General features: G+C 32.0%; 1 protein-coding gene across 1 annotated transcript in view; it reads left to right on the top strand.

Moving 5' to 3' along the window:
* The window catches only part of LOC142345912 (glutamine--tRNA ligase-like), a 94390-nt gene that overhangs the window by 57927 nt on the left and 22956 nt on the right, over positions 1–13507 (top strand). The window contains exons 12-14 of the mRNA XM_075398362.1: positions 327–441; positions 576–766; positions 995–1240. Coding sequence (XP_075254477.1) covers positions 327–441; positions 576–766; positions 995–1240 — 552 coding nt within the window. The remainder of the gene's footprint in view (positions 1–326; positions 442–575; positions 767–994; positions 1241–13507) is intronic.

Genomic DNA, 13507 nt, shown 5'->3' on the forward strand with positions numbered 1-13507 from the left:
TATTCAATTTAACATAGTATGTGCATGCGTGGAAAGTTATTACTCGTCTCTGATTGGTTAATGAATGGCTCGCTTAAATTCTATTTAAGAATAGCCACCCCTTTTGCAAAGGGGGGGGGGCAATTGTTGAAAAGATCCTGCGCAAGCAATGCGAAGCTTCAACATGATTCAGCGAAACTGTTTAGGAGACATAAATTCATTTAAATGGCGGTTTTAAGAGTTTGACCCCCCCCCCCCCCACTACCACTAACTACCAGCAGCATCACCACCACTTTGTTAGTTGGTTGGCACATGTTTGTCTGTAATGTTTTGCGCTTGTGCTTTAGTTGATAGAGACTGGTCACGTGAGTGATTGGGATGACCCTCGACTTTTCACCCTTCCCGCACTCAGGAGGAAGGGATACCCACACACGGCTGTCAATGACTTTGTGCACAGACTAGGTACCATCATCACGTCATATTATCCAAAATAGTTAAGCTATTAGGAGCTGGTGTAACAACGGCCTAATGTATAATCCATGTGAGATAAGCTTTTTCATTCCTCAATGCTAGTGAACATAATCAATTTGTCTCAGGTGTTACAATGGCCCAGGTGACAATAGACCCAGAGATGTTGGAACAGTGTGTGCGGAGTGATCTGAATAGATCAGCCAGAAGAGTCATGGCAGTCACCTCTCCACTCAGAGTCACAATTAATAACTTCTCGTCTGCTGTGGGATCTAACAAACACATCACAATTCCTGATTTTCCAGATCATCCACAAAAGGTCGAGAGCTAGAATGATTTTATGCTAACAGATTTTAAATCTAGAGACGTCCTTGATTTTGTGATAAAAAGGGGCTCACAAGTCAAGGCAATTCGAATATCGCTGTGGTAATCATTATCTAAATATAAATTAACAGTTGTTGTTTAAAAGATTGTAAATCCAGTTTTCAAACGCCGGAGCTTTCAGGTTATTTTTGAAACAAATATAGATGTGGTTGTTCAAATGTAGGGTTCCCGTTCATTGACGTTGACGGGAGATATCTTTATCGATGCCTCAGACTTCCAAGAGACAGCTGACAAGAATTTCAAAAGACTGACAACAAAACAGCCTGTTGGTCTGAAATATGCTGACCTTGTTCTATCAGTAACCAGAGTGGAGTATCAAATAGAATCAACATCATCGAGTGTTGATGAGAAGAAGATTTCACGATTAGTGTGTGAAGTCAGTCCGAGAAGTGACACCAACAAACCAAAGGTAACACTATCCGATTTTCGTTTTGGTTTTGATTACATGTTGATCCGGAAGTTAGAGCCATGTCATGTTTGTTTAGGCAACTGAGTCACTTTTTTAGGCCTTTTCTTCTTTTTCACAATCCATGGACTCGATGGCATTGGTATGGATGACTTTGAGCTTCGTTTGAAACTGAATAAAATAGGGGACGTTAAAATGCAATAGAGGCCTTCAACTAGTCTGATAAATTCTAAATGCACTGACGTTGCTACAAAGGCAAAAATTCAGTTTTTGCTCACAAATGGTCTTTTTTGTAATTAATATGGGATTTATGCTAATTTGGAGATTTTTCAGCTGCTCTGCTGATTTTAAAGCAAATTTTAGCCATTTTTTGCTCATTGTTTTGTTTTACTGCTTTAAGCGGGAATTCAAATACGCTTGTTACATATGTAGTATTTATATATCAAGTGAGTACAGTTTTGTTGGTATAATACTTTTTGGTTCAGAAATATGACAAAACATTGAGATAGTTTTAACCCCCTACTTTTTTTTTACAGTTTAGCGTTTTTCTGTAATCATAGACAAAATAGCGTCTTTGTGTAATCATAGCGTTTTTCTGTAATCATCCTATTACGACTTGCCTATTGTTTGGCAAGCATTTGAATACTCTTATTTGCTTAAATTTTTGTTGGCTTTATCTTTAATTTTAAGAATCCTTTAGGCGTTTTTTAGTTCATTGTTTTCGGGAGCTTATTTTTAATTGCTCTCAAACGAAGTTTGTAGCAATTATATTAGTCCTGTCGGTCTTTTTTTATGCGATTTTTCGCTTGACCAATTTTTTGTCTGACGCTTTTGACTTTTCGTCCTCAAAAACGGTATAAACAGGTAGCGCCCAGCGGGCATAAGTGCTCTTAGACCCTTTCAGCTGTTTCAGCTCAAATTGGTTTGGAGACTTATACTTATGGTGTGAAGGGCGGTTCTTAGAGGTTGAGACAGCTCCCCCACTATTGCCTCCACCCCCCACCGCGCTGTTGCCCCCCATCAGCCCCCGGTGCACCCCCCCCCCCCCCCGTGACTAGCTACTGACGAAGCCAACCGCTCGCCGGTCGTTTGAGAGCAATTCGCCCGACGTTAGTCGGTTATGTTTTCATGAACTGACTTTAATTTTTTTAATCCAATTCTCATGAGTGGTTTAAGGAGGTACCAGTGCGAAGATCTTTTCGCACATTTTTTTGAGTTTTGTAGTCAAATTGAAGGGAACGTCGTTTGAACAAAAATAAGCTAAAATTTTTTTGTTTTACCTTTTCCTTTTTCCATTTTGATAATCAATTTTGAAAATTGTTTTCCCAGTCCTTTCATTCTCCATTCTAGGTCTATTTTTTATCCGCCAATGTCACTTTTTTTCATTACAGATCAGGGCTTAACAGGACTTAAAAATTTGTTTCGCTTTGCCTAAGTTCACAGTTTATTCAACATTTCAACATTCAGCACTTGGTTAGCAAAACCATCTTAGACTGAATAGAATCAGTATCTAAAATCGGAGTCAATAAAGGAAACGGATGAAACCCATAAAGTCGAACATTTTCTTCTATATCTTAGTTACCACCTCTAATGTTCGGCCACTAAACAGATAAAAATGAAAAAACGTTTTTTCTGCCACTAAAAAAAATAAAATGAAAATCACAAAAAACACGTTTTTCAGCCACTTAAAATTGCACCTTATTTACTACTCAGCCACTATAAAACAAATGAAAATCATTAACATTTTTTTGTCAACAATGATATCACTTACCATTAAATCTTTTACTAAACTAACTCATAGATCATTATTCAATTATGAGGAAACTGGAAACACTAATAGAAATGAACAAATTAGGAAAAGAAAACAGAAGAAATAAATTGGAACATAAATTAAAACAAAAATGTTATGCTAATATAGAAGTGATATTTGATCCATTAACATTAAATTCAGAAACAACTTCAATCAGTCAGGGTTTAGAGAATATTATATGAAATTAAAAACAAACATAGCAGAGTTAGAAGATAACACTAATGTTTAAGAGTTACCGCATCTTTACCAAGTTAAAAATGAGATATGTTTACTCTAGGCAATGATATGATTGATATTCTATTTTTAATGGGAAAACAAACAAAAAAACATTTAGAGATGAGACAAGATGATTTATTATGGTACAGACGTACCTCTAACACCTAATGGTATAAAATTAAAAGATAACATCTATGATTTCAAAAAAGGTTTTACTATGGTTATCACTAATAAGGATTGAGACATGAAAGGTGATAAAATTAAACAGATTTCTGAGGGATATCAATTAAACGAAAAGCAGATACTAAGATCAAAAGTTTTTAGAAAATGAACGACTAGTCTTGCCTCACCTAGTAGTGAAGACGCAGTTTATCCGCGAAGTGGTTTCGCCGATGAAAGTAATGAGGAAGAAGTTAAACCGGTTGGTTTCACAAACACTAACCCGAAGATTTAGTATAAAGATTAGAATTATTTGTAGCAGAAGCAGGAAATCACGGATATGGTGAGATGCTGCAGATATCTATAAAGATGAAACATGTTCAGCTGATTTAATCGTTGAGTCATTTTTCAGTAAATACAATAATAACTATAAATTTATATTAACAGTTACAGAATATATTTACCAAATTTCCCTGGGCTATACTTTTAACTAAAAAAACAGGTATATCGTTAACTAATGGTTTCAAATCCGTTTCCCTAGATGGTAGAAGTCAACAAAAATTATGGGTTGATAGAGGTAGTGAGCTCCATAAATTGTTTAATAGAACATTTTTATACCTATGTTTATAAACCAATATTTATAAATGATGATGGTAATTGCGCAAATCTATTAAATGCGATCGTAACACAGTAATATTAGAAACTGAACAGCTAATATAACACCTGTTGATTCATCAAACAACCCTGAAAAGCTTAGATATATTGTCAGTGCCATCATTTGTTCTTAGATAATAATAGTAATATTATAATAAACATATTGTTAGCAACTTAGCTATTCCAGGTAATATTGAAGACGCTGTTAATCTGGAGTATGGCTATAGAAACTTAATAACATCCAATAATAATGATAATAACCATTATAGATGATCAGAGTCAGTGAAATTTATTGTATCTACCTTTTCCAAAAATATTCAGTTTTCTAGTAACTTTGCCGCTGAAACTATCAGTAATTACAATCAACTAAAACAAAAGTTCACTAAATATAAGTTTAATCAGGACGTAACTAATTTCCAACTAAGTTAAGAATATGCTGATAGATAGAGAAGATCAAGAACTGATCACCAAGTAATATGAAAGACTGTTGTATATATATTAGCTATACTTTTAGAAAGTAAATTACTTCATGACAAAGAACAATCAAGACTAGAGATGAATTATGACTTCACTCAAGAAGATATAATGAAATAAATTGAAATTTATTTGGCTCCTATTGAAGATGACTCAAACAACCACCTCTTAAGGAAGGAAAACCTATACTTTACGCAAACCAATAGCAATAGAACGGCCGGTCAGCAAAGCTGCAACTGCTAACGAAAAATGACAAAATCAAATAATAAATTTAATAACTTAATTATTATTAGAACATTAGAACTTTATTATTATAAGATATTAGAAATTATTATGAAACTGCAACATGAAATTTTTTGTAGGAAATTGGGTAGATGTAAGCCTTATGTTAACATAGCTAAGTGAACAGAAATTGTTTTTTTATCAATAACAACAACACAAACAACAACAGCAGATGTATTAACAGCCATGGGACTACGGTGTTCAGCACCAACATCATTTTCAAGAGCAAATGTATCTGGATCACTATCAGAATTAGTTAATATCAAAGAAGGAACAGAGTGTTCGAAGTATTCACAGATGTTTATTCTAACTAATCACTTTAGTGATAAGTTTAATAAACTTTTAATAAAATTTATACTAAGTCAATCGATGATAATGCAATAGATAATAATGAGTATGATGACTTAGTTAAGATATAGGAAGAGTATAAGACGAATAAGAACAAGTTAAGTTTTTTAAAACTAATTTTATTTTTTAGGAATAATAATGTTTTTAGTAACAATAGCATTCGTATCAATATAATTAGATAAACAAATATGAAAATAAATAAAAGGTAAACTAATAAAAATAATAACATTATCAATATGGATCAAAGATAATCAGTGAAACTACTGGGATTACCACGGACAAAGTCTGTTCGCAGATCTGCGAAGCCTGTTTCTTGATCTTTTTTCTTTCTACCTAGGTATAACCTTCTGTCCTCCTCTGCAACATCACCGTCACCAAATGTAGCAATTTTAATTAAATCAGGAGTTGATGATAATAATCTCCCTCGAATCTGAGTTGCTCTTGTGGTACCAATTCAACTTTTTTCCATAACTAACTGCTGCTTTACCAATACTTTTAGTGAGATCTTTTATACCTTCTGCTTCAATAACAGAATCAGATAGTGTCATTGATTTATTCTTTTACATTTTATACATGTACTTTTCAACATTTTATTAACCTTTGCTGAAACAAAAACATAAATGCTAGTAGTACCATAATATTTTTTACAACCAACACAATATGAATTATTTTCTTAAGTTTTTCAGATGTGTTTTTAATACATGAAAATGTGAATGGAGTTAACAAAGTATAATCTTTTCAAGACCTAATAAACCTTAAACTTCTATAGCTACTCGTGCTAAAGTCCTATGATTTTACCCAAAGATAACTCATCTATTAAAGAGAAACCTAATATTATCTGTGCAAACGGTTTTAAAGAGACCAATTAATTTTAAAATGGAATTGATTTATCCATATCAATATTCATATTCCAAATACTTTTTTATTACCTGTTTCGTTCTCAGATTTCGACATCGACCGAGTTCCTTGATATCAGTTATTATATCTTCTAAACAAGTAGTGTATCTCATTATGTGGATAGCGCACATTATTATTCACATGAAGTCTTTTGTCAACTGTATTTTTCTCATCTCTCTGTTTTGCTGTTGCCTTTATATCATCTACTTCTTGTATTCTATACTCAGTTACAACTGGTTCTTCTTCATGGGAATCTTCTTCATTGTAATCTTTTTACCTTTATTCTGTTGTTTTATACCCTTCTCTTTATTGAGGAAATCAAAACTACGTGCATCAGCGAAGTCACAACTACCTTGGCTAACACCACAACAAGCTATTTTTATAATTTTAATGCTGTGATCTCATCTACAATTTTGCTAACATACTCATGTTAGTGAAGTTGTAGAATTTACCAGGAATTTTACTGACCAATGCATGTTTAAACGTACCATAAACTTACCATGTAATGTTACATTAAATTATTCAGATTAGATATAAGAACATCATGGAGGAAATCCTACATCATTTGTTACTTAAATTCTGAAACACTAATACCAAGATTTATAGGAGCTTCTTATTCTTTTTTGCTTCTTCTATAACAGTTTAGTCTTCATATATAGTAACATTCTTGCTTGTTGGTTTACCAAAATTTATCAATACCTTTTCTTATGAGAATTTAGCTTCACTTAAGTTTAATGGATTCATACATGTTCTTCCACATAGAGAACTATTCTTTATTTCAAATATAATCTATAATGTGTCTCAATTTAATTCAATCAGTCGAGGTGCTTTAGTTATGTTAACTCGTTCTCACATAAAACTTTAACAAACTATAATAAAAACTATATTATATTCTTCATTTTGATCTATTTTTAATTTCTCACGTTTAGAGGAACTCTTCTCTTTTTCTATAACTTAACTCGTTATCATCAATCTTTCTCCTAAAAAGTAGTATTGGTAAGTTTCTTGTTATGTCATTACATTCATTAGTGGCTTCAGTATCACAGACTACCCAATAAACATGTTCACTATCACCACTTGTGTTTGATATCTCGTCTAAAGTTACTCTTACAAACTCGGAATCTTCATATGGCAACTCTGAGTTAGTGCTAATTCATAGAGGTTATTAGTAGCTATATACCTGTGTTTTTAAACTCCAGGTCGAACGTCCCAAACCTGTAAAACAACATATAACCCCTCTTTTTCCATTAATAAAATGATCTAACATTTAGCTATCTTGTATCTAATGTAGCCCCGCTTGACAATAGCCAACAATCAAATCTGTAACCAGGGAGACTAACAAAATACAAAATGTAACGGGTTAAGATCACATTTAAACAATAACTCATTTAAACATTCAAATAATCCTGTAAATATTTTATTGCCAATTTTTGTCTTGTTTTATGTCTATTCGCGTTATTAAATTCATCAACATCTTCCTGTGATGGTGACTTTTTTTTGCTAGTGATGATTTGAAATCTTTTTAGATCGCATGCAACTTTGTCATAAGTAGCTAATTTAATGTATTCATAAGGATATGTTTTTGTACATCCATATGCTTGAGCCATCTGATTAAGGGTCACTCTCAGGAAGTTTAACTATCTGAGAATTATAAACAGCCAACATGATAGCTTTACTGTTACTTGTTGATAGTACTGATACTTTTCTTTTAAATTTGTTTTGTTTAAAGATCTCACTTAGTATAACCAAGTTATAACCAATACCATCATCAAATATAACTGGTATGACGTTTGTTTATATCAGTGAGCGGTTTCCCCGATATGCGAATAGATATATTACTTGATGACCCCCTATTTGCCTGTTTAATGAGAATAATCTCCAAGTTTATTGTTGCATTCCATCTTACATATATGACATAAATTATTTCAACTATGATACAATTTGTCTTCTCTGAAAAATATCTGCAAATCAGGATCCCTGATTTTCTTGTTGATTGAAGTTATTTTTATTTTCAATCTCTAGAAAATCACTAGGAAATACAGTCTCATCCAAACTGATCTTGGTACTTTTCACCAGTTGTATAGCATAGTGCTTTTGGTACATATTCAGATACTATGTAATTACTAATACTCTACTTATAGTTATTTCAATATTTATTATAAAACTTTTTTCTATTTGACCACATGTAACATCTTATCTCTTGTCCTTTTGTGCCTTCATGCGACTGATCTTTCCTTCGAGAACAAACAATCTTAGGGTTAAATATATGACCAGATATGACCCAATGTGTACATCTATCACAATACCATAACTTACATTTCGTAAAACTTGATCTGTCTAATTATACTGCTCTGTCTGCTCTCTGGATCTAAATTTTTTCTAAAATCAATAGCTCTTCTTGATATCCCAATTTGACTGTTACCACATAGTACATTTTGCCATATAATAAGATTGCGTTTATTGTGTAGTTTGGTAATATATGTATTATCATGTTTTTCCTATGGGATAATTAGATTTTTTGTATAATCATTTTTGCGAGTTGCATAATCTCCTACTGGCTTATGCAGCAGTAATAACTTCTGCGGTTGTATAAAAATGATCATGCATTTGAAGAATTTTGTAATAAGTGTCATATTAAGAAAGAGGCTATGAGTAATATGAGGCCATAGTAAGCGGAGAATAGGTAGTGATATAAGTTTAATACCATTAGAAATAGTTAAGGAGATCAAATACCAGAAACTGTTAATGAAAATGATCATTATATTATTGCTTATTGGTTGCACAGATTGGGTTTTAGTGATAAGAAGAGGTGATGATGTATGTTAATCATCACTTTGACGATTTTGGTGTAGAGATACCACTATGATTTCTACAAGAATAATGTTAATCTGGAATCTAACTAGGGAAAACAACAAGGTAGCGAATCTTATTGCGCTATTTGTTTGTTATACATGATCCACTTATTGATAATAGTTTTAAAAAAAGAGTGCACCTAATATTCTAATTGATCAAAGTAAATGTGTTGAATCATTCAAAGTATCATTGTCATTGTTGTAGTAGTGATTTTAATCAGGGAGCTTGCTGGGTTTACCACGGACAAAGGTCGTTCGCAGATGAGTCAAACTCTTTCGGAGATCGATGTATCGATACAAAAAAATAACACTATGGATAATATGTCACAGAACATATCACGGACAATATCCGTGAAAGAGCTTTGCTGATCGCATATTATTACAGCTAGTTTTACAGATATCACAGATAATATATGATTCCCAAAAAACTTTCGCTGTATAATATCAGGACCTAGTCAATGTGGTAAGACATTTCTTTTAAACAATCCAAATTAAAGGTGATAAAAACAATCTTTCGGATAGGTTCAATTCATGACGAATATAAATAAGCAAAGCTACGGTTTAGCTACATAGATATCAACGTATAAACATTATCAACGATCAAGCCAACAAGTGATAGTTTAGACGGCAAGGTTTTTTTGATGCTCTTTTACAGGTTTTTTGTCTGATGTTATTGACGTCAGAATCGCTTCAAATTCGATCAACAATCGTCTAAAGAACCTAAAATTATTAAGCCGAAAACCACCTTATTCGATACATATCATGGTAGTATTTACATAAAATTAGGTTATACGCACTTTTCCGGAACTTTTTGTGTATATTAGACGCTATTCTATACGTAATTTAAATACTCGATTCTGATCGGATGATATATTTCTCGCTTACATCTCTCTAGTTAATAACACAAATATAAATAGATTATACTTTGATGAAATTATATATCATTTGTCCTACTGTTGATCAATATAAAGATGTTGAAAGTTTTAACGATAAAGTTGACGGTGAAGGTACTAAAGGTTTACCTTCACGAGCTGACCAATTTTCTAAGAGATTAGGAAGCTTATATTTGATGATGTACAAGCTAAAAAACCAGTTATTAATGAGTACTTCTGTAGTGGTATATATTTGCAGTATGGTTTATCTCAACCAAAATCTATCTTCTTTAGATATGTGAAATGTTAGAGAGATTTGTTATCTTTTTGTGTTGTTTGTACAGAGATGTAAGATTAAGAGTAGACTATATGGTGATTTCTTTAATCATCGAGAGATAACATTTGATAATTATGCTGGTCTGTGGAATGAAGTTGGGAGAGAACCTTTTATTTATATTTAGATATGTCTTAAAATAAGAACTCTAATGGAAATTGAGGAGTTAATTGGTACGAGAAGATTGAGTTAAAAGTGATTATAATTATTATTTATTTTAATTTATAATTATTTTTTATTTATATTTTGTTTGTTTAAAATTAATTTTAAATTTATTTTTTTTGAAACAATAATTAATACTGTGTTGTGTTTGTTGATCGTATTAATAACTATACTATGCATAAGGCTCACCTGCGGAGCGCCTTCGCTGATTAAAACAGATAAACTTTCGTTCAGCTGGTTACACCAGGTGTAAAGTAAAGCTTAATACGTCACCAAAATCAATTCATCTCCCATCCCATGTTCATCTTTAACACTAAATTCACTGTGCCCTGTACTTTTTGTGTTACATCCTGACATAGAACGTTTTGGTGGAAAAATCGTCAAAATCCTGGTGGTTCTGTGGTGGTCCTGGTGGTCAAAATCCTGGTGGTGATTGAATGTGTATAATATATCGGAGTCCTTAGCATGATCTCTAATACCAGATATTTTACAGTGGATATTAATTGTTTTAAAACTCATTTTATGAGCAACCTTATCAGCTGCATGTTTTGGTTTGATAATTTTGTTCCTTAAATCCTAGTGATGATGATATTGAATTGTCCATTTCAAAGTCAAACTCTCCTCTTAATTTCAATCTTAGATTTCATTGTATTCTTATCAGGTTCGATTATAACATCACCTGTTTGTTCTTTATTATCTGAGCTATTTCAGATAATTCATAAGCTTGCGGTGTTAATTCTTTTGTGGACCATATCCATGATCATTTTGATAATGATTCCAGTCTTTCTGAGAAATTACTTTGTTTATATTTATTATTCCTTTCAGTTATATTGCACGCTGATTATAAACAGATAGTCTTATTGAACCTAACTTTGAGGTATTGAGTTTAGGTTCATAGAAATTATGTCTGTTCGGTTGGTTTTATCATCCTCAACTTAACTGTTTGTTCAACTTTTTCTTTGTTAACTCTTTAGTGATCTTTTTTGGATCCCATAAAATTAAATTCTATGATTTTTTATCAATTAAAAATGAGCTTTAATCTAGCTACAATATATGGTTATAATGATCATATAAACAGAAGTAAGATCATGAAATATAAACTGAATATTCTAGCAACTATGTATATTGTTAATACTAATATCACGAATATTCCCAGTAGAAAAGAAAACCATTTTAATTTACATGAATATTATCTTGAGATTCAATTTAATCTAACTGATGATGCTGCAGGTATCTTCGGAAATTCTGCTGATATTAGATTGGTCAATTATGGATTGATGACATTTTTCAGTTTAGTTAAACTTGAAACTAGTGGTGGTTGAATGATTGAATACGTAGATCATTGTCACCCTAATCTTTTAATGTTACTTAATAGTACTGGCGATGAATATGAGAGTGGTTATGTTAGAGATCAGGATGATAGGGATAGTCTACTTAAAGGCGATCAACTTGATACAGAACGTGGTCATTTGTATATGATGATTATGATGAGTTATATATGTTTGGTTTTTCAATGATTTAGAACAGATTATATTTGGTTTTGTATTTATTAAAGCTAATATTAAAAAGAACGATTGTTGATGGAGCTTTATATACAGCATTATGCCAATCTTTAATGCTAATCATGGCAAATGATGCTAGTATTGAGATTAGGGATATATCTTGGTGTGTACCTTTAAAAGATCCTAGTAATGATAATAGAATAATTGTACAGAAAGGATTAAATAAAGAGAGTGCTATAGTTTTTAGATATTATGAAAGACTGTTATCTTTAAGAAAGTACCTAATGCTATTAAATTCTCCTTTGATCTTGGAATGGAGAGCGGAATGGAAAGAGCACAAAAGATAATAGTTGGTTTTGAGAATAATAATATTGTTTATTATGAAGACCATGATGCAAGTATATTTAGTATAGTGAATGTTACCTAATGTTTTTTAAGATTGGAAGTGAGTTTTATAGTGATTGTAGAGTGAATTTTGTTTATGATTAGAATAATTATAATGAAGCATTCAAAGGGATAATAAATTTCATTTAAGATATAATTGATTACCTGATAATTTTAAACTACATTTAAGTCATAGAACTTTTTAAAGTAGTAAAATAAACGTTATTGGTACTAGATGTCAAATTGATCATTAGCCCACAATCAATGCAACCTAATTTCAAGTTTAATACTGCTGTTGCTGATGTTATATGTCATGCATTAGCTTTAACTAGAAAGATCATTAGTGGTGATAGTGACTGTAGTAAGATGATTGACTGTGTTGTAGACACTTTACTCTGACCGAAGATCAATAGTTTTATAGAAAATAATAACTAAATTTCATCGGTGAAACATGCTGGCAGTGCAATTTCCTTGCATTGTTTGTTAAAACACTTGTCTTTTTAACTGCTCATATCTTTGTCTGATCTTTTTAATTCGTAACCCAACTGCGAAGCAGCCACACTGATAGTTTAAAAGTAAGATTTAAAAGTTATTCAGGAAAATCTACATTATTTAGTCGAAAAATAGTTAACTTTCATCACTTATAACAATTGGTTCTGGATACAAATTTATTGAATGCATTTTATATCAGTGGAAAGAATGAAACCTAACCTAAATTTTCGTTTCTTTGTAAGCTAAAGTCAAACACAAATAGAGTTCGATTTATTTAAGAAAAACTATAGTTTTTTAAATATATTTCCTGTCTCAAGACATTATCCTTATAACACCACGCGTTATTAGTTCTAGTCCATCCGGAGCCTAATGCGTTGCAACTGTACCATTGTGTAAAACCATCACTAACTTGCTTTAAAGTTTGCTTAACCATTATATTCCAATCTTTAACCACTGGAAATTGTATAACTCGGGCAGTACTTAACCTTTATAGATCGATGTTCAAACAGTGTATAGATTTTACAAGCGATTCCGAGTTGAGGCAAAAATAAAAATGTTTATCCGTTTTTAAAGCGTGGAAAATCCGACATGGTTGAAGCTGAAAACTCGGAAGTTGAATGCGAGAAGCTTTATTTAGACGAGTGTCTTTAATAATAATGCTAAACTTATCTCCCAATAAATCATTTTAACAATTATCAAATTTGTAATCCCGTCGAAAACCTAGATTATAGCTCACTATCCTTCTGAACATTGTCAGATTTTTCTCGAATAATAGTCTTTAGGCTAAGAGCCTTGGGTAACTACCACTTGCTTGTGAGAAGGCGGTATAACT

The sequence above is a fragment of the Convolutriloba macropyga genome, chromosome 9 (assembly GCF_964194025.1).
Source record: "Convolutriloba macropyga chromosome 9, txConMacr16.3, whole genome shotgun sequence".
Classification (NCBI taxonomy): Eukaryota; Metazoa; Xenacoelomorpha; order Acoela; family Convolutidae; genus Convolutriloba; species Convolutriloba macropyga.